Source organism: Dipodomys merriami, unplaced genomic scaffold (assembly GCF_024711535.1).
Source record: "Dipodomys merriami isolate MVZ:Mamm:240054 unplaced genomic scaffold, mDipMer1.0.p SCAF_28, whole genome shotgun sequence".
Classification (NCBI taxonomy): Eukaryota; Metazoa; Chordata; class Mammalia; order Rodentia; family Heteromyidae; genus Dipodomys; species Dipodomys merriami.
Genome location: NW_027204270.1, coordinates 6667213 through 6694740, shown reverse-complemented (window position 1 = coordinate 6694740; position 27528 = coordinate 6667213). Strand labels below are relative to the sequence as shown.

General features: G+C 45.1%; 1 protein-coding gene across 1 annotated transcript in view; it reads right to left on the bottom strand.

The window, feature by feature from the left end:
- Pex14 (peroxisomal biogenesis factor 14) overlaps positions 1-27528 on the bottom strand; it is a 152618-nt gene that overhangs the window by 120284 nt on the left and 4806 nt on the right. The window contains exon 2 of the mRNA XM_070037350.1: positions 15581-15628. Within this exon, the coding sequence (XP_069893451.1) occupies positions 15581-15628 (48 nt within the window). The remainder of the gene's footprint in view (positions 1-15580; positions 15629-27528) is intronic.

Sequence of the window (27528 nt, the reverse complement as noted above, 5' to 3'; positions counted from 1 at the left end):
TAGAAATGAAGTTATCTCTAGACATTACAAAGGAAGAATTAAAAAGCCTTAAAAATAGAGCTCTGGAGACCAGATTGAAATACTTGAAAATCCAATAGAAATAACTAATGATAATAACAATTGATAAACAGAAATTACAAGCTACTTCACTGTGAAAGAACACACCACTATTTCTAGTTATTTCTTCTGCTCATTAACATATTCTATTAGCTTGCATCTTTCAGAGCAATGTCAGAGAGAGCTTGCAAGTGCGGCTGTGGCACACACCCACTCTGTGTGGGAACTCCTACTCTTCCTCAGTACCCTGCAATCCATAGAACAAAGTCTAACAGACTGCAAAGTCACAAAAAAAGAAAGTAGCACTGGTCACTGCCTTTTTTATGGTAGAGTCAGAACTGAGAATTCCTAGCTAATCCTAAATAACCCCCCCCCCCCCCCCCCCCCCCCGCTGAAGGGTGCTAATTTGCTTTTCTGTGTGTACTAAAACCAGCAGGGTCTCCCTGCAAGCAACCTCTTCCATTCCCAGAATTCACTTGGGCCACACAGCTGGAAGGCTCTGAGGGAAGGTAAGAGCAAGGTGGGAGATGCCCTTTAGTTTGGGGACCCAAAGTCTAAACAACTGGAAAACCCAAAAGTTTTCTCCTCAATATGCTTCTGTGAGAAGTCATTGGCAATTGCAGAGAAAGCCACAAACTTGGCTTGATTGGAGAATGCTGACAGAAGAACAAGCAGCCATCTATATGACAGTGGTATTCCCCAAAGAATGAGATGAGCCAGCCCATGGGGGAAGTCTGAAAACCTCTTAACACTGCTAGAGCAGGTTATCAATGTCTGGCAGTTGGCAACAGTAAGAGCTGACAAAAAGATCTGACTTTCTTAAAGGCATCTATAGTCTCTTATCTTCAAAGCAGGTGAACTTTGCCGGCCTGAATTCCGACAATGAGGAATGTCTGGCTGCTGGGGGGGACACAGATAAAGGATTTACCTAAGGGACAAAGAAAGTAAAGAGAGGATCCTGGATATTGTGTTTCCTTTACTTAGGTGGATTCCGGTGACTCCCTGAAGACCTGTGCGGCTCCACTTTAAGAGGCAGAGTGAAAAGCAAATCGCTCACTTGTCCAACCTTCACTCTGCCAGCAGGATATGGAATAACAGGCAGTTGCTGCCCCCTAGAAGCTGCCAGGGATATAGCACCTTCTATAGAGACATCAGATGAAAAGATCCTATTATCTCCCTAGGTCCTATAACCTGTCATTACTAAGGTACATGGGTGCAGACGCCTCTTCCAAGCCCGAGGAGGCGCACATCACCTATGATAAATTAATAGGTGCCTTTCCAACAACTAGAATGCACACAAAAGACTCCAACCAGGGAGAACACAGTAAGGCAACAGCTCCACAGAGCAACCTCAGATCACAAAGGCCTTTATCAGAGCCGCAGTCTATCTTGTGCAGCGACCCCTCACCAGGCCAGTGCCATCCACAGTGAGGTCAATGCCACGCCCAGACCTGTGCTCCCTGTCTGCCCAAGTACGGCAGTACAGATCTGGCCTTTGAAATTCCAGTACTGCCACTCCCTTGCTTCTAGAAGTCTGACTGGCCTGGCCTCAGTTTCCTCACTGTATAATGAGGATGTGGGTACTGCTCACCACAGGTGTGGGAGCCTCGAACAAGATAAAGAAACCAGCAGCCCAGTTAGCAATTAGTTGCTCTCCTGACCTATGGGATCAGAACTAATAACTGTTCAGTTAATGGAAAAAATAGTTAAAATGGGGAAGGATTAAAAACAAGCCTACTCTACATACCTTTAGCATTTTATATGAAATTAAATCCTATAAATGTACAGTCATTCCCTAATCTTTTGATGTAGAGCCAAGACCTTTTCTTTGAGTGTGGGCCACAAAACGAAGTTCCCAGACATCTTTTTTGCATAAACGCCATCCAGACATAATGCACACACATTTCTAAAGCAAAGTGAAAACTTTGATTCTTTCAAAGTAGAGAATTCGTTCAAAGTAGTTTTTATTGCCTTGTCCCAATATTTAACTGTCATCTCTCTCACACCTAGTTTGATGGCAATCTTTTTAGATCACATTTACCAAACATTTAACCTCATTTTTACAAAAAAAGTTTTCACATTAATGTTCATAGAACACATTAGACTTGTGGACTCCTCTTCACATATGTATTTCACCTGCATACATCATGTTTAATAAAGTGATCTAGTTCAAGAACATGCATGCTAGGGGCATGGAATGGCTGTGACTTCTCACTGGGAGAAGTGGCAGAACTGTGCCACAGTTTCATCATCAGCCACAGCCTGGTGAGAGGTTCCCAGGTCCCGCATGGCGAGGAGCTGGGGTTCAACAGTACATCTAGCACTAGCTCCTAACACAGTTAAGAAGTATGTGTCAGCTGCGTGCCAGGGCTCATGCCTATAAATCCTAGCTATTCAGGAGTTGAGATCTGAGGATCACTGTTAAAAGCCAGCCTGGGAGAAAAGTCTCTGAGACTCCTATCTCCAACTAACCACCAGTAAATTGGAAGTAGTATTGTGGCTCAAAGTAGTAGAGAACTAGCAAAAGAGCTCAGGGACAGCACCTAGGCCTCAAGTTCAAGCCCCTCAATTCAACATAAAAAAAAAAAAAAGGAAAAGAATGTAGCCAGGTGCCAGTGGCTCATGCCTGTAATCCTAGCTACTAGGGGGGCTAAGATCTGAGGATCGCAGTTCAAAGCCAGTCCGAGCAGGAAAGTCTGTGAGACTCTTATCTCCAATTAACCACCAGAAAACCAGAAGTGGTGCTGTGGCTCAAGTGGTAGAGTGTTCGCCTTGAGCTGAAGAGCTAAGGGACAGTGCCCAGGCCCAGAGTTCAAGACTCACAACCGACCAAAAAAAAAGAGTGTTTACTGGCATCCCATATCATTTCACAAGAGATCTGAAATGGCTTGAAAGTACAAACAAGACAAAAGGACAGAACAGAGGAAAAAATACAGGAAAAGGAAAAAAGATATTCCCCTTCTCTACAAATATCCACTTGGAATTTTGTGTGGAAAAACGAAAACATTTACACAAATAACTAACTTGCAGGCTGTTAGCAGTTCTGTGTTACTACAAGGCTGGAAAAAGTGGCATGTGTGCGTGCGTGCGTGCGTGCATGCGTGCGTGCGTGCGTGCATGCGTGTGTGTGTGTGTGTGTGTGTGTGAAGTGGCCCTGGTGTGTGTGTGTGTGTGTGTGTGTGTGTGTGAAGTGGCCCTGGTGTGTGTGTGTGTATGTGTGTGTGAAGTGGCCCTGGTGTGTGTGTGTGTGAGAGAGAGAGAGACAGAGAGAGAGAGAGAGAGAGATCCTCTGGCAGACACTAAGGGTACAGGGAGTGATTGCTGACGGGAGCACCATTCCACAGACATTGCACAGACAGGGAGCCAAGACCCAGGGTGGCTGCAGAGGCAAGAGGTCACAAAGATGGCAGCGCGTCTTCTCCTCGACAGCGTAATTTATCACTGCACGTACCCCGCTGGGGGCCATGTGTTAGCTTCTCTCTGCCTCCGACTGTCAGGGAGTGCCCCCAGATAGATTTACCTCAAGAATCACTCAGTGTCCGCCTCATCTCTAGACTGCTCGGACAAACTCATAATGGCAGAGCGAAGATTTGTGGAGCAACAAGCATAAATCTTGGTTATAACTACAAACCATAAAAGAAAGGAGAGCTGGGAGGGAAGAAGGAAGGACGGCGAATACGTCCTTCTCCCAAGCACCACTTTATCTTCCTCCGGCTTTGCACAGAATACAAGGGGGATTAACTATGAGATCGTATTTTTCAAACCCAAATCAGTCTGCATGGTTTGACAATGGGCTCAAAACGGTTTAAATTGGAATTACCCTAGGAAATGGAGGGCACAGAGCTTCCTAAGTAGAACATGGCATTCAAGACTGTTCAAAGCAGGCCCTGTAAGGGCTTTGCCCAAGATGACCAAATGAAATGATCACACTTAAAGACACTTTTTGATGAAAACCATTTTAATTTTAGAGACGCCCCTTTGCCCTTACAAAAGCTGTAGATCCCAGAGCACATGAGAAATTAAACTTAGGTCTCCTGGAGAAAAGGGGACAAAGGCTTCCTCCAGGAAAAGTGACATAGGGACAAGATGAAAGACCAAACCTCCCAAACACAGTGTGCTCTGAATAAACATACATAAGCACCCATTCCCTTGTTTCTACTTCTCTAAACAAGGATGCTGCCCAAGTTATCTATCCACTAGGCAGGGCCTCTGATTATAGGAAATCTAGCAAATACAAAGTATTACTATGAAAGCCAGGAACCAGAACATAAACAAAGGGGAAGAACTATTTCAAATTCCATTTCTTTAATTATGACTCTAAAGAGTCTTGATTCATCTAATAATTATTTGTAAAAGGATACCTCCAAACTGAAAAACCACCTCTTCATTTACCTGAAAGAGGAAACAACTTAAAGGGCACCACCTAGTCTTTTCCATAAACCTTCTCAGACTATAATAGGAAGGATGGAGTAAGAGGCGGTAATTTCAACATCAGCCAGCGGCCTAGAGATTATATAGCCACCCAGAAATGGAATGAGGCTTTTCTTCAGTCCATCCATTTCAACATTTAGATCTAACCAGTTTTCCTCTGTAGATGTAGCAGAACAGGTGGGACGCTCAAGTGCTCCGCCAGCAGGAGCTGGTGTGCAATGGTATTAAAAATAAAAAAGAGGGCCAGGTGTCAGTGGCTCATGTCTGTAATCCTAGCTAGTTAGGACACTGAGATCTGAGAATTTCGGTTCAAAGCCAGCCAATGCAGGAAAGTCCATGAGACTCTTATCTCCAATTAGCCAACAGAAAACTGGAAGCGGTGCTATGGTTCAAGTGGTAGAACACTAGCCTTGAGCTGAAGAACTGAGGACAGTGCCCAGGCCCAGAGTTCAAGCCCCATGACAGACAAAAAGAAAAATTATAATTATTATTATAAAGTAAAAATAGGCTTGGAAGGTAGCTCGATGGTAGAGTGCTTGCCTTGCATGCATGAGGCCCTGGGTTGATTCCTCAGCACTATATAAACAGAAAAAGCCAGACAGGCAATCCTGACAGAGTAATATGTACTTGTAACCCCTATTCAAGAGCTGAAGGAAATAGGATCATAAGTTCAAGGTCAGCCTGGGCAATAAAGTAAGACCCTGTTTTATATATATAAGTAAACAAAGAGTAGATTTTGGATTATCCTTACTCACTTATACCCTCACAGAAATCTCTGGGCAAGAAATTTAGGTTGCTGGTAGTTCGCAGCTATAATCCTAGCTACTTAGGAGGCTGAGATTTGAGGATCACAGATCCAAGTCAGCCTGGAAAGTAAAGTCTGTGAGATTCTGATTTCAACTAAATTACCAAAAAAGGAGTAAGTGAAGCTATGATTCAAATGGTAAATTGGTAGCCTGGAGCAAAAAAGCTCAGGGACAGAACCCATGCCCTGAGTTCAAGTCCCAGAATACACACACATACACATACACATACAAACACATACACACACACACACACACACACACACACACACACACACACACGCACGCAAGAAACTAGGTACAAATACACCTAGCTTCAACACTGACACACTAAACAGAAATCAAACAATAGTATTTAATACTTTGAAATTTGGTTTGTTGTATTTTTTTCCTGAAAAAATAGCAATTTCCTAAAATCTCTAAGTGGCTACATGCATTATTCATGTTTGTAAAACACTTTCATAAATACAATGTCAAAAACAATTTTATTTCCCCACGTTTTGAATTTTACAAATTATATGTATTGTATTACATACATGCTTATACATACATAAATGAGTATACACAAAGAAATCTACTGAGCAGCTGGGTGCCAGTGGCTCACACCTGTAATCCTAACTACTCTGGAGGCTGAGATCTGAGGTTCATAGTTCAAAGCCAACCCAGGCAGGAATATCCATGAGACTCTTATCTCCAATAAACTACTGAGAAAAGGCTGGAAGTGGCACTGCGGGTAAAGTGGTAGAGTGCTAACACAAAGAGGCTCAGGGACACAGTCCAGGCTCTAAGTTCAAGGGGGGGGGGGGAGAAGGAAGGAAAGAAGGAAGGAAGGAAGGAAGGAAGGAAGGAAGGAAGGAAGGAAGGAAGGAAGGAAGGAAGGAAGGAAGGAAGGAAGGAAGGAAGGAATCTACTAAGCATGAATATGGAAATGTATTAAGCATGTGTATGTCAGCCTGCCAACAAATTCTCCAAGGAATTATAACCACAAAAGTTGCAAGAGATGCAAGCACTGGGAAGACCATGCCAGGAATATACCTAGAGATCTTTAGGACACAGGCACCTAGCCATAACTATTCTTAAAGAGAAACTTACAATACTGGCTGTCTGAATTCATCAACGTATTTATTAATGGCTTTTAGCTGGGCACTAGGGACTCCTACCTGTAACCCTATAATCCTAGCTACTTGGGAGGCTGAGAACAGAACTGCAATTTGAGGACAACCCTGGCAGAAAAGTTCATGAGACTCCTTCTAAATTACACAGGAGGTTGAGTTTGGGAGGATCACAGTTCCAGGCCAGTTCTGGCAGAAAAGTCTGCAAGATTCCATCCCAAGAGAAAGAAACTGGGTGTGGTGGTGTGTACCTTTCATCCCAGGAAAGACTAAAATGCAATGGGGCAGGAAGTTAGATCCTATCTCAAGCCAGGTACCCTGGCTCACGCCTTAATCCTAGTTACTCAGGAGGCTGAGATTTGAGAGTCACAGTTTAAATCCAACAGTTTGAATCCAACCTGGAGAGTAAAGTTCATGAGACTCTTTTATCTCCAAGTAGCCACCTAAAAAAACGGAAGTGGAGCTGTGGCTTGAGTGGTAGGGCGTTAATTTTGAGTTAAAAAGCTCAGGAGCAGAGCCTAGGTCCTGAGTTCAAGCCCCACATCTGATAAAAAAAAAAATCCAGGAAGTGGCGCTGTAGCTCAAGTGGTAGAGCACTCGCCTTGAGCTGAAGAGCTGAGGGACAGCGCCCAGGTCCAGAGTTCAAGCCCCACGACCGACCAAAAAAAAAAAAAAAGTCATAAATACATTTTGGGCTGGGAAGGTGGCTCAGTGGTAGAGCGCTTGCCTTGCATGCTCAAGGCCCTGGGTTCGATTCCTCAGCACCACATAAGCAAAAAGAAAAAAGCCGGAAGTGGCGCTGTGGCTCAAGTGGTAGAGCGCTAGCCTTGAGCTGAAGAGCTGAGGGACAGCGCCCAGGCCCAGAGTTCAGGCCCCACAACCGGACCCAAAAAAAAAAAAAAAAAAAAATCCAAAGCAAGAAAATGGGGGGGGGGGTAGAAGCATTGCTCACTGGTAGAGTACCTGCCTAGCAATCAGAAGGCCCCCAGTACCATCACAAAAGAAAGGAAAGAAGGAAAAAAAGAAAGGGGGGAGGAGGCAGGGGAAGGGGGGGAGGGAGGGAGAGAGAGAGGGAAAGAAAGAGAAAGAGAGGAGAGAGAGAGAGAGAGAGAGAGAGAGAGAGAGAGAGAAAGAAAGAAAGAAAGAAAGAAAGAAAGAAAGAAAGAAAGAAAGAAAGAAAGAAAGAAAGAGAAAGAAAGAAAGGAAGGAAGGAAGGAAGGAAGGAAGGAAGGAAGGAAGGAAGGAAGAAATTAATTATTAATGGTCTTTTGATTACCAGGCTCCAGTTAAATGACTTACAAACAAAATAGAGAAACTTTAGGCATCCCAGTTATAAAGCAGTTGAGCTTCTCCAGAAATAAGCTCCAGTACTGTCTGGACAAGGTTCCCGCCTAATCTCAGAGAAACCTGAGGCTACAGGCTGTACCACAAGAGCAAAACTACTGAGACAGCTGCTTCTGCAACTGCAGAGAATCCATACTTGAAAGGATTCAGCATACTTTAAAATATTAACTTAGCTAGATTCTGGCTCACAATTATAAGGTATCATCTCAAAAAGATGAGATCTGATGATCAAGGTTCAAAACCAGCCCAGGCAAGAAAAGTCTGTGGGACTCCTATCTTCAATTAACTATCACAAAAGTCAAAAGTAGAGCTGTGGCTCAAGTGGTAGAGCACTAACCTTGAGCACAAAATGTTCAGGGACTAGGTCTAGGCCTGGAGTTCAAGCCCAGAACCAGCAATAAACAAATAAGCAAATAAATAAATAAAAACAAATAATAAAAACAAATAATACACACACACACACACACACACACACACACGGACACACACACTTAGAAAAGCTGGCAAAGTGCAAATCATCATCATCATTTAAAAAAATACATTGTATTATAGTTTGGGATTGTATTGGAGGAGGATTATAGGAGACCAAGACAGAAAGGGGGGAAAAAAAACAGAAGCAGGGAGGGTGGGGTAGGGTAGTCCTATAATCTCAGCAGAGAAGGGAGAACCAAGAGACAGGAGAATCAAGTTCAAGGCCAGTGTAGGTTACACAGGCACTTTAACGCCAGCCAGGGCTATGTAGCAAGAATCTAAAAGAGGGATGGGGGAAGTTAGAAGGGAAGGAAAAAAAGAAAAGGAAGAGAAGGAGGGAGGCAAGGAGTGGAAAGGAGATAAAGAAGGAGGGAAGGAAGCAGTGGGGGGGGGGAGGGAGCCTATGATTACAAGTTAAAAGAAGAGAGGATCACGAGACTCAGCTATTAGACACAACTTGGTGTCAATGAGAAAAAAGCTGAAATTCTAGTTAAGCCAAAACTTCTATGTTCTGTGTAAAGTGGGTGAGCAATTACATTATGGAATATTGAGAAACTGAGTTGAAACAAGTGAGTCGACATGTAAGTGAAACCTTTACTTATTGCTTACTTCAAATACCCAGAAGGCATGACTAAAAGCTTACTTAACCCCAGCTTCAGTATCCAAGAAAGACGGGAATTGAGTTACCCCATGACAACAGCTGTCTACCGGCTCATTTTTATTTTTTGTTATTGTACTTTGTAGTGCTGGGAATTGAACCTAGGGCCTCGCACATGCTAGGCATGCACCACTGAGCTATATCAACAACTCATACTCTCTCTCTTTCTAAGTTGGTCACGGGGCTTGAACTCTGGGCCTGGGTGCTGTCTCTGAGCTCTTCAGCTCTACCACTTGAGCCACAGCACACTTCTGGTTTTCTAGTGGTTGACTGGAGTTTATAGAGTCTCACAGGGACTTTCCTGCCCAGGCTGGCTTTGAACTGCGATCCTCAGATCTCAGCCTCCTGAGTAGCTAGGATTACAGGCATGAGCCACTGGCACCCAGCTCCTTTCTGTTTTTGAGACAGGGTCTCACTCTGCAGCCCAGGCTATTTTCTAGCCCCAAATCCTCTTTCCTTAGCCTCCTAAGTGCTAGAATTACAAGTATGTGCCACCATACCCAGTTGCCCTCATTCTTGAAGACCTACGTACCAGGTGGGGACTAAATCTTGCCAGGGCAGCACAAGGAACCAGATAAAGGCTCTATATATGCTCTAGGATAGGCACATATGCACTACCAGAAAGCCAGCTCTGTGGGGAGGTCACACAAGGTTTTCTTCAGATCTGGGAGAAGCTGAAGGTCAGCCCTCTGGAATGTTGTCAAAACTACTTCCGGAGGGAAACAAAGTTCCTGAAGAGAGTATAAATGAGAAAGGGTAATTCATAATTTTAACTTTAGCCAAGAGTTTTGTTATAACATTGGAGAATTTCAAGCCAAATTAAACAAATTTCTCAAGCCAGTCTGTTTCTTTTTTTTTTTTTTTGTCGGTCGTGGGGCTTGAACTCTGGGCCTGGTGTTGTCCCTCAGCTCTTCAGCTCAAGGCGAGCACTCTACCACTTGAGCTACAGCGCCACTTCCGGTTTTCTGGTAGTTTATTGGAGATAGGAGTCTCACAGTCTTTCCTGCCCAGGCTGGCTTTGAACCGCGATCCTAAGATCTCAGCCTCCTGAGTAGCTAGGATTACAGGCGTGAGCCACCAGCGCCCGGCAAGCCAGTCTGTTTCTCATTCCACAGCACTACAGAGACCAGGCAGGTTGTTATAGCATAACTAACCCACCCACTTAACACAGTCAGGTGGCTGGGCCGGTTTTATGTGGGGACAGCAGGGCTGGGGGCACTGAAGGGGCCACAGAAGGCAATATGCAAGGTCACTACTCGACTAGACTCAAGCCAGGATATGTCTACAAACACCATGTGCCATTTAGAGACTACAAAACTATACTTCTCACCAGTAGATCACACAGGGTTTTTACCATCCAGAGAGGACAGGAATAACAATCAGGCCTTCTTCCCACCCTAGCAAAGAAGGTAAAAGAACAGTGCAAATACCTAACATATCAAGGTGGCAAGATCACCTGTACAGTACTACCCTGACCCACCCAACCAAGTTTCTTCTATTTTCATTCAACCCAGGGCCTCCTCCCCCAAGCTAAGGCCTATCCCTCACTCTTTTACTAAGGAGAAAAATTACTGCTCATACTAGAACAGAGAAAAAGGTTATTATACATCTGTTTAGTCTAAAGTGCAGACAACAGGAAGCCTCCATTAAGGAATTGTGTAAGCTAGTGACTCATCTGTAATCCTATCAGGAGGCTGAAATCTGAGGATCAAGGTTCAGTGCCAGCCTGAGCAGAGGAAGTCTATGAAATTCTTATCTCCAATTAACCAGCAACAAGCTGTAAGTGGAGGTGCGGCTCAAGTAGTAAAGTACCAGTCCTGAGGAAAAAAAAGATTTGAGAGTCCCTGAGTTCAAGCCCCACTACCAGCAAACAGACACACAGACAGACACACAGACACACATACACACACACACACAATAATAAATTTTTTTTAAAAAAATTTTTTGGTCAGTCGTGGGGCTTGAACTCTGGGCTTGGGCACTGTCCCTCAGCTCTTCAGCTCAAGGCAAGCGCTCTACCACTTGAGCCACAGTGCCACTTTCAATAAATTAAAATTAAAATAATTCACCAACACTGGATTCTCTATTCCTCAAGCTTCAAGAGTCACAACAACCATCCCTAAGTCCTGTCCTACCACCTTCTTCATTCTCTGGTCCCCAGTTAGGCAAATCCACAAGAAATTATACCCAATCTGTGCTACTTTGTAACATTATCTACAGTCTCACACTGCTTGCTAAATGCTTCATATGTATAAATGCCTTTTCTTTCTAAAACAAAATATAGGGTCACTTGAGAAGCAGGCTTTCACTGCTGCAACTGTCTGTTTCCCAATCCTCACGCCTGAACTGAGTAGAACTCCAAGAGACAGCTCACAGAAGTACCCTGAAGACCCCTCTCCCAGACAGCGCTGAGCACCATGGCCACAAGCCACAGTCCCAAGGCCTGACACCCCATCATGACTCCACCATAGCAGCCACAAGCCCTCCTCCTGCACCTCCAGCCTGCTTCATGAGCAGGCCCTCAGCAGGCTTCTTGGCCTGACATCCTCCCCCTGCCACTCTCAAGAGAAAGAAGTTGTCGTACAAGACCATAGAACTCGGCTGGTGCCCTCATTTAATCAGGCTGCTGCAAATGGTTGGCCAAAAGCAATAAGGGCATGACTGAGAGACTGTGGGAGTTTAATATAAAAAATTAATAAAAAAAAAAGAGGAGGGGAAGGAGAAAGGGTCTACCTTTTAATAGGGCCCTAATTACCCAACTCACAGGATCAGCCCAAATGAGATGGGAGTTTATTTCGGGTTTTTTTTTAATTATTGTTTTTATATATATATATAAATTGCTGCTATGTGTTTTCTTTCCTCTGAGCAATTATGCAGCAAGTATGTAAAGAGGAGAAAAAATATTAATTAAATATAAGGTAATTGTAGAGTTGGCCTGGAGAGAATGAGTCTGAACTCCGGACGATCGCAGACTACTAGGGTTTGAAGACTGCTCAGGGCCTCCCAGAAAAGAAAGAAATAAAAATACAACCAGCCAACAAGCAGATACACAGTGTAGCAGCAAGAAAATAAGCTGTGTGCAGAACCCTAACTGAGGACAGGGCCTGTAGGGCCCCCAATACCCAGATGTCAGCGAACAGATCAACAGTCAGGACTCCCGAAGAGTTCCCCAACCTGGTTCCTACTGGCTTCTCTTCTAGTGATCAACAGACCAGCAGAGAAAAATCCAAAAGAAGACCAAGGAGGAAAAGACTTAAGAGGACTCTGCTGTTCAGTTCAGGTGAAACCAAACTTCAGCCCGAAGGGCTGGCTGAGAGACTCACAGCAGGGAACAAGCACAAACTTCCCAAGTGAGGAACGGGCAAAGAAAAGCCCCCTCTGACTTTGCTCTAAATGAGAGCCAAGGCACCACAAAAAGGGGAAAAGGGGAGTGGTGAGGCAAAGTTGGGATGTGAGTCTACAGCTGATAAAAGCAAGTAACACCAACGACAGCACCACTGGCCTGGAACAGCCCCACACACTTGTACATGCTTGGCCTGTTTGCAGCTCAATTGGCTCCATCTCACACTCTGCCTACAAAAAGCCTTAGAACACACCAGACCAGGGGCCTGTTCATACCAGCTAAGGGCCTCACGTCACCTCCTCCCACTCTGCTAGGAGAAGGGTGAAGCAAACAAGTGAGACTGCAGGAGCTGCTGAAACAAAGCCGGGGAGGTACACCCTGTGCCTGCCAGTACCCCTCACACAGAGAATCCTGGCTCTCTCCTAAACTGATCCAGCCTGTATGTACAGAACCCGTCCTGCAACCCATGTTTAATGTCAAACAGAACAACAGTGTGGCAGGCACAAAGGATTCTGGCTTAGAGCACCACAGCCAAAGAAAGCACTTTGTAAAGAAAATTATCTACAGGGGCTGCGAAGGTGGCTCAGTGGTAGAGCGCTTGCCTTGCATGCATGAGGCCCTGGGTTCGATTCCTCAGCACCACATAAACAAAAAGAAAAAAGCCAGAAGTGGCGCTGTGGCTCAAGTGGTAGAGTGCTAGCTTTGAGCTAAAGAGCTGAGGGACAGCGCCCAGACCCAGAGTTCAGGCCCCATGACCGGACCCAAAAAAAAAAAAAAAAAAAGAAAAAAAATTATAAAAAAAAAAAAATTATCTACAGTACTCAGTAGGCCTCTTCCCTATCAGCAGTCTAAGATACTATCAGTAATGCCGATCTCAAGCCTAATTACTCACTAGGCAAAACCAGAATTCCCACCCTTACCTGTTCCTTAAAGGCCACCTGAGATGCTCTCACCCTGAGGAACAGAGAGTAGCTACTTCAGACAAAAAATAACATAGGAGGGCTGGGAAGGTGGCTCAGTGGTAGAGCACTTGCCTTGCATGCATGAGGCCCTGGGTTCAATTCCTCAGCACCACATAAGCAAAAAGAAAAAAGCTAGAAGTGGCACTGTGGCTCAAGTGGTAGAGCACTAGCCTTGAGCTGAAGAGCTGAGGGACAGCGCCCAGGCACAGAGTTCAGGCCCCACGACCGGACCCAATAAAAAACAAAATAAAAAATAACATAGGAGCCTGGGCTGGTGATCCTCACCTGTAATCGTAGCTATTCAGGAGGCTGCGATCTGAGGATCACAATTAAAAGCCAGCCAGGGCAGGAAAGTCTGTGAGACTCTTATCTCCAATTAACCACCAGAAAAACCACACTTAAGTGCTGTGGCTCAAGTGGTAGAGTGCTCACCTTGAGCTGAAGAGCTCAAGGGCAGCACTCAGGCCCAGAGTTCAAGTCCCACAACTGACCAAAAATAAATAAATAAACTAATTAATTAAAATCTAGGCAGCAGTGGCTCACATCTGTAATCCTAGCTATTCAGGAGGTTGAGATCTAGAGGACTAGTTTGAAGCTACTCCCGGCAGAAAAGTTAAGATTCCATCTCCAATCAACCAATAAAAAAGCTGGGCTAGAAACATGGCTCAAGTAGTAGAGCACCAGCCGAGCAAGCATGAGGCCTTGTGTTCAAATACCAGTACCAGGAAAAAAAAAAAAAAGAAAGAGAGAGAGAGAAAGACAGACAGAGAGAGGGAAAAAAAGAAACAAAGAAAAAACCAAAGAAACAAAGAAAGAAAAGGAACAACTTAAAACAGATACCCATGGCTTATGCATATAATCCTAGCGACTTGAGAGGCTGAGATGGCAATCCTAGCAAGTCAAACAAGCCAGGAAGTCTTAAAAAGGCATATAATGGATCAGGTGCAAGCCAGGAGAGGAAGCAAGACCCTATGTGAAAAGCGAGCAGTACAATGGTGCTGGGAAGATGGCTCAGTGATAGAGTGCTTGCCTTGCATGCATGAGGTCCTGGGTTCAATTCCTCAGCACCACATAAACAGAAAAATCCAGGGGCTGGGAAGGTGGCTCAGTGGTAGAGCGCTTGCCTTGCATGCATGAGGCCTTGGGTTCGATTCCTCAGCACCACATAAGCAAAAAGAAAAAAGCCGGAAGTGGCACTGTGGCTCAAGTGGTAGAGCGCTAGCCTTGAGCTGAAGAGCTGAAGGACAGCGCCAGGCCCAGAGTTCAGGCCCCACAACCGGACCCCCCGCCAAAAAAAAAAAAACAGAAAAATCCAGAAGTAGAGCTATGGCTTAAGAGTTCAAGAGCTGAGGGACAGCGCCCAGGATCAGAGTTCAAGCCCCATGACCAACCAAAAAAAAGTGAGCAGTACAGCCCACAATGGTGACTCACATCTGCAATCCGAGCTACTCAGGGAGCTGAGATCAGAGGATAAAGGTTCAAAGCCAGCCTAGGCAGACACATCTTCAAGATTCTTATCTCTAATTAACCAAAAAAGATATAGAAATCGTAGCTACTCAGGAGGCTGAGATCTGGGCAGCTAGCTGGCCAGGAAAGTCTGTGAGACTCTTATCTCCAATTAACCACCAGAAAACTGGAAGTGGCACTGTGGCTCAAGTGGTAGAGCACTCGCCTTGAGCTGAAGAGCTGAGGACAGTGCCCGGTCCCAGAGTTGAAGCCCCATGATTGACCCTCCCCCACCAAAAAAGAGCTAGAAATAGGGCTGGGAATGTGGCTTAGTGGTAGAGTGCTTGCTTATAGTATGTATGAATCCCTGGGTTTGATTCCTCAGTGCCACAAAAGCAGAAAAAGTAGGAAACGGTATTGTGGCTCAAGTGGTAGAATGCTAGCCTTGAGCAAAAGAAGTTCCAGGAGTAGCCAAAAAAAAGATAAAGAAAAAAAACTAGTGACATGGGGCTTGGAAGGTGGCTCAGTGATAGAGAGCTTGCCTTGCATGCCTGAGGACCTGGATTGGATTCCTCAGCACCACATAAGCAAAAAGAAAAAAGCCAGAAGTGGCACTGTGGCTCAAGTGGTAGAGTGCTAGCCTTGAGCTGAAGAGCTGAGGGACAGCGCCCAGGCCCAGAGTTCAGGCCCCACGACTGGACCCAAAAAAAAAAAAAACCTAGTGACATTCACTAGTCACTACCATGAGCAAGAGTGACCACATGAAGTGGATGCTTCCAGATCCAGAAAAGACCAGATTGTAGTACAAAGAGGTCTTGCTAATCTCTGTGCCCTAGGAGAGGACCCAGGTCCCTTACAGGAAGTCTCCATTGAACATCCATGTTGGAGGAGACCCTTCTGTGTGGCCATAAGGCTGCTTTAGACTCACATGCTATCCAATCACCGGCACTCACCAGCGGCTCTCGGGGCACCACATTTTCACTCCCTGGGGTGGAGCTTGGCTGAAAAAGAAAAACAGAAACAAAAATAAGGTCACACTGCCACCCAATGGGCATCAGAAAACAAAGACAAGCTATTCTCAAGCAATGCACACCAATGTCTCTAACACCTACTCCTCATTAGCCTTGCAAAAACTCCAGTGTTACTCTGGGCTACCTGTGAGAAATAGCCCGATAATACAAATCTGTCAGGAAACGAAGATACTACTTCTAGATTTACTGTCACAGCCCCGGAATTACAGAGCTTGATTTTGTTAGAAAGGACACGGATCAATGTCTGAGCAGGAGGGACTGAGCACCATCATGAAATCCACAAAAACAGCCAAGATCAGAGGGAAGGCTAAGGAGAAAGCCATTCTCAACTCTTTTCTGCCTCCTTCTCTGCAGAAACTGACTAGGAAGAGCATCAGAGCAAAAGCGGAGAACTAACAGCAGCCACAAGGGGGCACCAGTTGTCCACACTCAGGATTTTCCCTGGGCATTATTGGAGTAAAGAACACTAGTTCTTATGTATGCCACCAAGGACACCTCCCCACAATAGAACAGAAAATCCTAGCCTTAAATCCTTTACAGATATAAGTTAATGACAGACTGGCAGACTGAACAGACCAAACCACAAGCAGGCAGGCAGCACTATGGGGGACTGGCCTGACTTAAGCCTGTTTTCTTCCAGGGACTACTACACCATCTCCACTAGTGTCTTGGACCCTTAACTAAGCTGCCCAAAAATTAGAGAGAAAACAAAATGATAGCTGGGTACTGGTGGCTCACACCTGTAATCCTAGCTACTCAGGAGGCTGACATCTGAGGATCGCAGTTCAAAGCCAGCCTGGGCAAGAAAGTCTGTGAGACTTATCTCCAATAAACCACCAGAAAACTGAAAAGTGGTGCTGCGGCTCAAGTGGTAGAGCTCCTGCCTTGAGCTCAATCACTGAGGGATGGCGCCCAGGCCCAGAGTTCAAGCCCCACGACCAACAACAACAACAACAAGACACAGTGATAGAGACAGCTCTGAAGCAATGTCCAAGTCCACACAAGAATAAAACATGCCAATGGGCTAGGAAGTTGGCTCAGTGGTAGAGCGCTTGCCTTGCATGCATGAGGCCCTGGGTTCGATTCCTCAGCACCATATAAGCAGAAAAAAAAAAGCCAGAAGTGGCACTGTGGCTCAAGTGGTAGAGTGCTAGCCTTGAGCTGAAGGGCTGAGGGACAGCGCCCAGGCCCAGAGTTCAGGCCCCACGACTGAACCAAAAAAAAACATGCCAAGTACAGTGGCACACATCTATAAGCCCAGCACTTGGAAGGCTGAGGCAGGAAGATCCAGAGTTTGAGGCCAGCTTCGGCTACTAAAACCCTGACTCTGAAATCCAAAGACTTAGTATTATGCTTGCACTCACAGCGCCCTGGGTTTGATCTGAGAAATGAGGAGGAAGACAAGGAGACAAAGAAAAAAGCAAGCAGCTTGAGTGAGCTGCATATTACTGTTACTGTTTAACTCAATTGCCAATTATCTGCAGATAATACCCAGACAAATGCAACTAATGTGAATGTCCCAGGAGCCAGCCTCCAGCCTCCATACACTCCTCAGACAGTTCAGATGGCCGTGGTAGGACCCCAGGACAAAGGGCAGAAGGTGGAAGAGAAAAGAATCCCATTCATAGAAAGCTCCCAGAGATGCCCTCACACCTGGCTTGTCACCCACCATACAACAGGTATATGGCACTGAGACTAGGATTCTGCTGGATAAAGCAGCCTGGATCCTCTGTCCCAATGGTGCCCCATCCCCCATCCTAAGATGAGGTCAGCTTAGAATTGTATATTAGTCCCAGAACCTGAGTAAGCTTCTCCTTCCCTCCTGCTTCATCGTCCCGGGGCTCCATACATCAGGAGCTCACAGTTAAGATCCCCTAGGCCATGTCCCTCTGAGCACGGCGTCTCACTGCCATCTGCCTTCCCTTGGACTGCCATGTCCCACAGCAGACTTACAACCCCTCCCTCAGCCACAGGTATCTTCTGCCAATGCTACGTGATTGAGCAAAGGGCATAAATTTCACCAATCTACACAAAGTAGAATCTAAAAGGCCCTCCAGAGTCTCTCTTCCCTCATGTCCCAGTTAACCCATTATCATGTCTTGCCAATATTCCCTCCATCTCTAAGTAGCCATGGAATCTTTCTCTCTTTCCCTTTCCTTTTCCCTTCCGTCCCCTATTTCCTCTCCCCTCCCTTCCCTTCCTCTACCTCCCTTCTTCTTCCCTTCCCTTCTCTTCTTTTTCTTCCTCCTTTCCTTTGGGGGGTATTTTTTTTATCATGATACTGGACCATGAATTCAGGGCCTTGCACTCTTACCTGGCTTTTTCAATCAAGGCTGGCGCTCTACTACTTGAGCCACACCTTCACTTCAGTTTCTTGGTAGTTAATTGGAGATAAATTCTCAGACTCTTCTGCCAAGCTGGCTTCAAACCTTAATCCTCAGATCTCAGCCTCCTGAATAGCTAAGATTACAAGTGTGAGCCACCAGCACTCAGCACAACACCGAAGTTTGAACTCAGGACCTCAAACTTGCTTCACTGGTGCTCTACCACTAGAGCAACACCTCCAGTCTTGCTTTTTGCTGATTATTTTGGAGTTGGCCTCACAGACTTACTGCCCATGCTGGCTTCAGGGATCCTCTGGATGTCTGCCTCCTGGGTAGCGAGATATAGGCCTGAGTCACAGGTGGCCAGCTTCACCGCGCCTCTTCTAATAACTCTACTCGTTGATCTAAGTGTCCAAAATCTCTTGCTTGGACCATGGCAACAGTCTTCTAATGAGCTTGTCCACATCTATACTGTCTCACTTCCAGTACATTTCTACAATATAAACTATCATTCCCAAAAGACAACTAGATCATCTCCTTCCTGGTCCACTCATCTACCCTGTAAGTCATGAAGGGTTTCTTTCTCACTGCTTTGAGAAGTCCTCAGTGTGGCCTTCGAGTCCTCTCATCTCTGACCATACCTAAGCTCTCACATGGCCACCTTTATCCACAAGAGACACATGGTTGCCAGGCATGAGTAGCTCACACCTGCAATCCAAGCTACTCAGGAGGATGAGAACTAGAGAGAGAGAGAGGTTCTAAGCCAGCATGGGCAAGAAAGTCCCTGAGACTGTCCAATTAACCACCAAAAAGCCAGAAGTGGAGGTGCAGCTTGACTGGAGAGCACCAACCCCTTGATCAAAAAAGCTAAGTAAAAATGTGAGGCCCTGAATTTATGCCTCAGTATTGACACAAAAAATTTATAAATAAGTAAGCAAATAAAACAATTGAGCAGAACCACAATTCTACACTTGTATGACCATCTGAATGATGGGTCATCCTAACCACATGGCAGAAATTGTGTTTGCTTATCGTATGCAGGGAGTCTAGGAGAGCCAGGCACAGACCAGGCCTTCTATAAATATTTGCTGCGTGAATGAATGAGCACAAAGAACAAAACAAGGGTCTCACTCATAACACTTAGTGTATGGCGTAAAGTTCACTGTAGTCCTGAGGGCTTCCTGTAATCCACATGGCAGATACTACCTCTGAGGGCCAACACATATTTGGGTCTTTGTTTATTCTCAAAGTGAGTGCTCAAAATATTGCTGCTTCTGAGGCAAGGGAGATGAGATAATTTGCCCATGGTGATCCAGATAGCAAATCCTGTTCATCAAAATAATCACTTTTTTTTTTTTTTTTGGTCAGTCATGGGGCTGGAACTCTGGGCCTGGGCGCTGTCCCTCAGCTCTTCAGCTCAAGGATAGTGCTCTACCACTTGAGCCACAGCACCACTTCTGGTTTTCTGGTGGTTAATTGGAGATAAGAGTCTCACAGAGCCATGCACCGGTGGTTCATGCCTATAATCCTAGCTACTGAGGAAGCTGAGATCTGAGGATCATGGTTCAAAGCCAGCCTGGGCAGGAAAGGCTATGAAACTCTTTATTGCCAATAAACCACCAGAAAACTGGAAGTGGTGTTGTGGTTCAACTGGTAGAGTGCTAGCCTTAAGCTGAAAAGATGAGGGACAGTGCTCAGGCCCAGAGTTCAAGCTCCATGACCAAAAAAAAAAAAAAAAGAATCTCACGGACTTTCCTACCCGGGCTGGCTTTGAACCTTGATCCTCAGGTCTTAGCTTCCTGGAGTATCTAGGATTACAGGCATGAGGCACCAGGAGCTGGCTGAAATAATCACTTTTGTTTAGAGATCCCATTGCATTACAGGCAGCTCTAGTCAACCCTCAAAATAGCAATGTAGGCTATTTGACCAGACAAAGTTAAGTAGTGAGGTGGCTCAGTGGTAGAGTGCTTGCCTTGTAAGCATGAGGCCCTGGGTTCCATTCCTCAGCACCACATAAGCAAAAAGAAAAAAGCCAGAAGTGGCACTGTGGCTCAAGTGGTAGAGCGCTAGCCTTGAGCTGAAGAGCGCCCAGGCACAGAGTTCAGGCCCCACGACCGGACCCAAAAAAAATAAAAAAAGTACTGAGGAAGGCTCAGGTGTCCTTCTGGGATACAACCAGCTTTGAATTCGTACAGATGCAGTCCGCATGTGTCTACCATTCACAAGCATTCAGTTCCCGATGCCAGAAAGAAAGAAAAATCAGTTCATCTCTTCCATAGTTAATATTTGCCAAAGGGACAAAGTTTGAACAGCGTACTATGCCAAGTAGGTCTGTGTCATCACATAACCTTTCACATCTTTCAAAATAGTGTGTCATGTAAATGTGTCCTATTAAAAACAAAAATTAAGCTGCCAGGCACTGGTGGCTCACACTTGTCTTTGTAGCTATTTGAGAGGCTCAGATTTGAAGATCACAGTTCAAAGCCAGCTTGAGCAGAAAAGCCCGAGAGATTCTCATTACTGATAAACCAGAAAATGCCAGAAGAGGAACTATAGCTCAAGTGTTAAGAGTATTCAGCCTTGAGCAAAAAAGCTAAACAACATACACACACACATACACACACACACACCACACACACACCACACACCACACACCACACACACACACACACACACACACACACACACACACACCCCCCACACACACACACCTTAAAAACAGGAAAGAGCCTGGAGCCTTTGGCCCACGCCTGTAATCCTAGCTACTCAGGAAGCTGAGATCTGAATCACAGTTCAAAGCCAGCCTGGGCAGGAAAATCCGTGAGACTCTTTTTTTTTTTTTTTGTCAGTCGTGGGGCCTGACCTTTGGGCCTGGGCGCTGTCCCTCAGCTCTTCAGCTCAAGGCTAGCACTCTACCACTTGAGACACAGAGCCACTTGTGGCTTTTTCTGCTTATGTGGTGCTAAGGAATTGAACCCAGGGCCTCATGCATGCAAGGCAAGCACTCTACCACTGAGTCACCTTCCCAGCCCCCGTGAGACTCTTATCTCCAATAAACCACCAGAAAACTGGAAGTGGCACTGTGGCTCAAGCAGTAGAACACTAGCCTTGAACTGAAGAGCACAGGGAAAGTGCCCAGGCCGAATTCAAGCTCCACGACCAACAAAAAAAAAAAAAAAAAGGAAATAAAGCCTCACTGTCCTTCTGAATCTGAGCCTGTGGTGGCCACTTTAGACACACTGCATCCTCAAATCTTCAGGGCAAGTGAAGCATGTAAGCAATGCTGCAGGTGCCACCTGCACAAGGGAACTGAAACAGCAGCACCCTCCAATTCTTCCAAATTCCTCAAGGCCTGGCTTCCCAGAGCCTTTGGGACCTGGACATACCAGACCCATGCTCCAAGCTCCAAGCTCCAAGGCACTAAACAGGAGCTAGCATTCTCAAACTGTGCCAACAGTCAGATTTTTCCAGACCAATCAAAAGAGTTTCCATATGTTTACCATCACACTATTCACAATAGCCATGATACAGCCCCACAACAGATATGTAGATCCAAAACATGTGTGCCTATACACAATGGAGTTTTACACAGCCATTAGGAAGAATAGAATTATGGCATTTGTAGGGAAATGGATGGAACCAGAACAAATCATGAGGTAAGCCAAGCTCAGAAAGACAAATAAAGCATGTTTACTCTGATATGCAGAAATCAAATCTAAAATGCACTAGAACAGATAAATTATATAGGATTCTAGACATTCACACACAGTGAGGCCAAAAGAAGATACTCTTAGGAGAGAAACATAAAGGCCCAATCCCTATGTGCCTCTTTATGTTTATATAAAATAATATGTATAGATATCTATAGATAGATAGATACAGAAACAACCTCAAAGATAAGGAAACAAGAGATTTTTTTTATTTTTATTTTTTGATGATTCTATCTTTTCTTTATGTATGATGTGTATATCTTCTGGAAGGGCAAAGAACTCAAGGGAAAAATGGTGAAAAGTGTAGCAGTGGAGCTCACGGGACATTGATGAAAGTGAACTACACAACTAGTGGGTGAAGATGGGAGAGAAAAACTGGGTGCGAGTATGAAAGGAAATGTACTCATTACCTGACTCATGATTGTAATCCCTTTGTATATCACCTTCAAAATAACTATTTAAAAAAAAAAAAAAGGTTATCAGTTCGCACCAATCTAACTACATTCTAGATGATTTTCCAGTTCATGATGAACTTCCCTCTATGTATAGCTCTCACAAGGCTGGGATTCACAGATGTACTTCACCATGTTCTGCTTTGATGTAGGGTCTTACCTGCTTTTTTGTTTCTGTTTTTTTCCCCACTCAATTTTATTTGCCCAAGGTGGCTTCTAACAGCCATCCTCTTCTCTCTGCTTCCAAATAGCTCAGATTATAGGTATGAGCCACCACACACAGGTTTCCCACTAGACTTTTTAAGCTTTTTGCAGACAGTTAATGTACCATCTTATTGAAGTCTGTACCCTCAGCAACCAAAACAGAATATCTCTGGCACTCAGTAAATGTAAGTATAACCCAGGCTGGCCTCAAATGCACTATCCTGCTTCAGCTGGAATTACAGGTATACACCCTCACAATCTGCCTTGAAAATTTTTTTGTTGAAACTACTGAAACAAAGGAACTAATAAGCAGAGGACCAGTCTTTCCCTGGGATGTCACACAAACATGACTAGTTCCTTTTTGGGAGATGGGGAGAGGAGTGTATGTTTAAGAGAGAGAGAAGAGACAGAGACAAAGAGACAGACAGAGAGAACATACTCACATACAAGTGAGCCAATCCTGGAGCTTGAACTCAGGTCCTAGGTGCCATCCCTTAGCTTTTTCCACTCAAGGACTAGCACTTTACCATCTGGAATCACAGCTTTACTTCCGGTTTTTGGGTGGTTAATTGGAGATAAGATATAAGCCACTGGCACCAAACTTACTTAGCATTTTTGCTCAAGGCTGGCACTTTACCACTTGAGCCTCAGTTCCATTTCCAGCTTTTTGGTAGTTAATTGGAGATAAGAGTCCATGGACTTTTCTGCCAGGGATAGCTTCAAACTTCTATCCTCAGACTTCAGTCTTCTGAATATCTAGTATTACAGGAATGAGGCACCAGCACCTACTCAATGTAATGATCTGGCCCAATAGTTCTAGTCCAAAGGGCAGGCTCTCCCCCAGGGCCTTTCAGAAGTGTGTCTCTGAAGGTCACTAGCATCTAAAGTCAAGCCAATGATGGGCTGTAGCATACCCAAGGAGAAACTGCCCCACCAAAACACACACAGGACTTGGGAAGAAGTCCTGGCCATCTTGCTTCATTATGAGAAAGGACACACTCGTGTCTCAACGTGTAACTCCACATACTGGCTCAAAAGGTGGCAAAGCTGGATCCAGCAGCTCAGCTGGTCCGTTGGTGTGCAGTCAAACCCACCATTTCACAATATGCTCCTACATCATACCGTTAAATGGTCAAGTCCAGCATCCAGCCCAACAGATCCCAACAAGAGGAGCTGGGCACCGATAACTCACACCTGTAATCCCAGCTACTCAGGAGGCTGTGATCTAAGGAAAGTTCATGAGACTCCTATCTCCAATTAACTACCAGAAAACCAGAAATGGCTTTGTGGCTCAAAGTGGTAGAGCACTAGCCTTGAGTAAAAAAGCTCAAGGACAGCACCCAGGCCCTGAGTTCAAGCCCCACAACTGACAAAAGAATGAAAGAAAGAGAGAAAAAGAGCAAAAGAAAGAGAGATAGAGAAAAAGAGAAAGAAAGAAAGAGAGAACGAGAGAGAGAGAAAGAGAGAGAACGAAAGAAAGAGAAAGAAAGAAAGAAAGAAAGAAAGAAAGAAAGAAAGAAAGAAAGAAAGAAAGAAAGGAAGGAAGGAAGGAAGGAAGGAAGGAAGGAAGGAAGGAAGGAAGGAAGGGGGAAAGAGGGAGGGAAGGAAAGGAAGGAAAAAAGGAAGTAAGGGAGGGAAGGAAGGAAGGAAAGAAGGAAGGGAAAAGGAAGAAGAAAAGGAAGAGAAGGAGAAAGAAGAGGGGAAGAGGGAGAGAAAGAAAAGGAAGACAAGAAGATTAAGAGGAAGAGGGAGGGAGGAGGAAGAAGAAGAATAAAGAAGAAGGAAAGAACACAGTGGCTCACTCCTACAATCCTAGCTACTCCGGAGGTAGACATCAGGAGGACTGTAGTATAAAGCCACCCAAGCAAAAAGGTCAAGAGACCCTGTCTCAATTTTTCAAAAGGCTGACCACAGTGGTACCTGTTGGTCATCTTAACTACACAGGAAGCATAAATAGGAGGATCAAAGTTTAAGCAAATTCAGGCAAAAAATATAAAACTCTATCTCAAAAATAACCAAATCAAAAAACAGTTAGGGCTATGGCTCAAGTGAAAGAGCACCTGCCTAGCAAACACAAGGGTGTAACTTCAAAGCCCGTTACTGCTTTAAAAAAAAAAAAAAAGTAAAATTTTGAAGCCACCAACACCTGGAAAGTGCTAGGCTCTGGTTCAATCCTATACCACAGATAATTAAATAAATAGCCCTCCTTCCCCCACCAAAAAAGGACCACAGTGGTAGACAGGTTGTGCCTGAGACAAGGGGTCCCCTACTCCTGCTATGAGGTGAGGCGCTGACCGGATGAAGTAATGAATACCATAACATGTCATGTTTCTGTGCAAAATCAATGGCGGACTCACTGCTCCTGGCTGCCGTGTAGTGGGGAGTAAATGCACCCTCCCACTGAAAGCAATGTGAAAACTAAGCACATTACTGAAGCCAACCCCTGCTTGCAGCCACTGGACAGCATGAAGCATGGTGCCATGAGCCCCAACACAACAGGACAGATGACCTGAGCCCAAGATTCACTCTGGCTGCTTGCCAAGACAGGAGGATAGTTTAGACCAATAAGAGGGAGGTAGCCACCCCCAACAGATCCTGGCCATCTCACTGAGTCAGAGGTCAGAGGTCAGAGGTCAGAAAGGCTAAGGCCTGTGAAAGTTGCAGAACAGAATTCCCCTGAGGAAGAGCTACATACAAAGAAAGTTCTAGAAATCTGCTTTGCTCCCTTGAAGCTGGATACTTAGATTTGAACATGCATAGAGTGAGCTTCCACGAGGAGGAAAAAAGCAATGAGAAGCCTGAGCTGAACAGTTCCCAAAGCCACAGGGGTCATAGGTCCCAGGCAAATCAAGGTAGAGTATCTTCCTTACTCATTCAAGGACCCTAATAAGGAGTCAAACTATCCCTAGAGTAAATGTTACCCTGGATCACCCTAGCAAAGTTTAAAAGCAGGACTTGAAAGAATCTAAGTCACAGCTGGGAGCCAGTGGCTCACACCTATAATCCTAGCTACTCAGGAGGCTGAGATCTGAAGATAGCAGTTCAAAGCCAGCCTGGGCAGGAAGGTCCATGAGAACTCTTATCTCCAAAAAAACAAAACAAAACAAAACAAAACAAAACAAAACACTAGAAAACCAGAAGTGGTGCTGTGGCTCAAGCGGTAGAGCACTGGCCTTGAGCTGAAGACTGCAGGGACGGTGCCCAAGCCCAGAGTTCAAGCCCCACAACCAACAAAAAAAAAAAAAAAAAAAAAAAATCTAAGTCACATAAGAACAAAGGTCAATTTTCTTTAAAGATCACAAAATCCAGCCAGGCATGGTGGCACAGGCTGTAATCACAGAATTTAAAAGGGTAAGGCACAAGGAGTGCTATTGCAAGACCGTTCTGGACTACATAGTGAGATCTTGCCTTAAAATTTAAAAAAAAGGATCTTGCCCATGTAATTGTAACCCCTCTGTACAGTATTTTCACAATAAAAATAAATAAATAAAATAAAAAAATTTTTACAAAGGGCTGGGAAGGTGGCTCAGTAGTAGAGCGCTTGCCTTGCATGCATGAGGCCCTGGGTTCGATTCCTCAGCACCATATAAGCAGAAAAAGGCAGAAGTGGTGCTATGGCTCTAGTGGTAGAGCGCTAGCCTTGAGGTGAAGAGCTGAGGGACAGCGCCCAGGCCCAGAGTTCAGGCCCCATGACCGACAAAAAATAAAACAAAAAGTAAATAAATACATGCATACATACATACATACATACAGGTGTGAGGCACAAGTGGCTCACACCTGTAATCCTAGCTACTCTGGAAGCTGAGATCTAAGGATCTTTGCTCAAAGTCAGCCAGGGCAGGAAAGTCTGCAAGACTCTTATCTCCAATTAACCATCAGAAAACTGGAAGTGGTGCTATGGCTCAAATGGTAGAACGCTCATCTTGAGCTTAAGAGCACAGGGACAGCCCCCAGGCCCAGAGTTCAAGCCCCACAACCAACCAAAAAAAGTAAGGCCAGAGGTATGGCCCAAGTGGTAGAGCCAGCCTAGGCAAAGTTAGTGAGGCCTACCTCAAAACAAAATATATAACCAAGCACTGGGGGCTCACATATAATCCTAACTACTACAGAGGCTGAGATCTGAGGATCATGGTTTGAAAACAACCAAAGCAAAAAAGTTCTTGAGACTCTTACCTCCAATAAACTGTTCTAAAATAAGCCAGAAATGGAGCTGTGGCTCAAGTGGTAAAGCACTAGCCTTGAACACAAAAGCTCAGGGAGGGGCTAGGAAGGTGGCTCAGGGGTAGAGCGCTTGCCTTACATGCTTGAGGCCCTGGGTTCCATTCCTCAGCACCACATAAGCAGAAAAAGCCAGAAGTGGCACTGTGGCTCAAATGGTCAAGCACTTGCCTTGAGCTGAAGAGCTGAGGGACAGTGCCCAGGCCCAGAGTTCAGGTGCTACTACCGACAAAAAAAAAAAAGCTCAGGGACAGCTGGCACTGGTAGCTCACACCTTTAATCCTAGTTACTCAGAAGGCTAAGATTTGAGAACCACAGTTTGAAGCCAGCCCCAGCAGGAAAGTCTATGAGATTCTTATCTCCAATTAACTACCAGAAAATCAGAACTGGTACCTTTACATCATTCCCTTCCCCAGATTCTCCCTAGCAGATCTGTGATCATGTAGAGCAGCTAACAGGATGTATATAATTACATCAACATGGGCATGATACCTGATTGCAGTATCTATTTTGGCTTTGAGGAGCAAGTGGTTTTGAGAAGCACTGAGTCTGGCCTTTAGCTGACAGCATCCCTAATCCATGAAGAACTCAACTCTAGGAATCAGCTAGGAAGCCAACCATTGCCCTGTTGAGCCCTCTATGAGACCACAACCCCCACCTCTACCCCCCAAACCTTGCCTGTACCTGGTGAGACTCAGCTACCCTGTGTCCAGACTCTCAAGCCATAGAAACTATGATATGATATAATAAATATGTGTTACTGGGGCTCGGAAGGTGGCTTAGTGGTAGAGTGTTTGCCTAGCATGCATGAAGCCCTGAATTCGATTCCTCAGTACCATATAAACACAAAAAAGGCAGAAATGGTCCTGTGACTAAAATGGTAGAGTGCTAGCCTTGAGCAAAAGAAACTCAGGGACCGACCATGCCCAGGCCCAGAGTTAAGCGCCAAGACTGACAAAAAA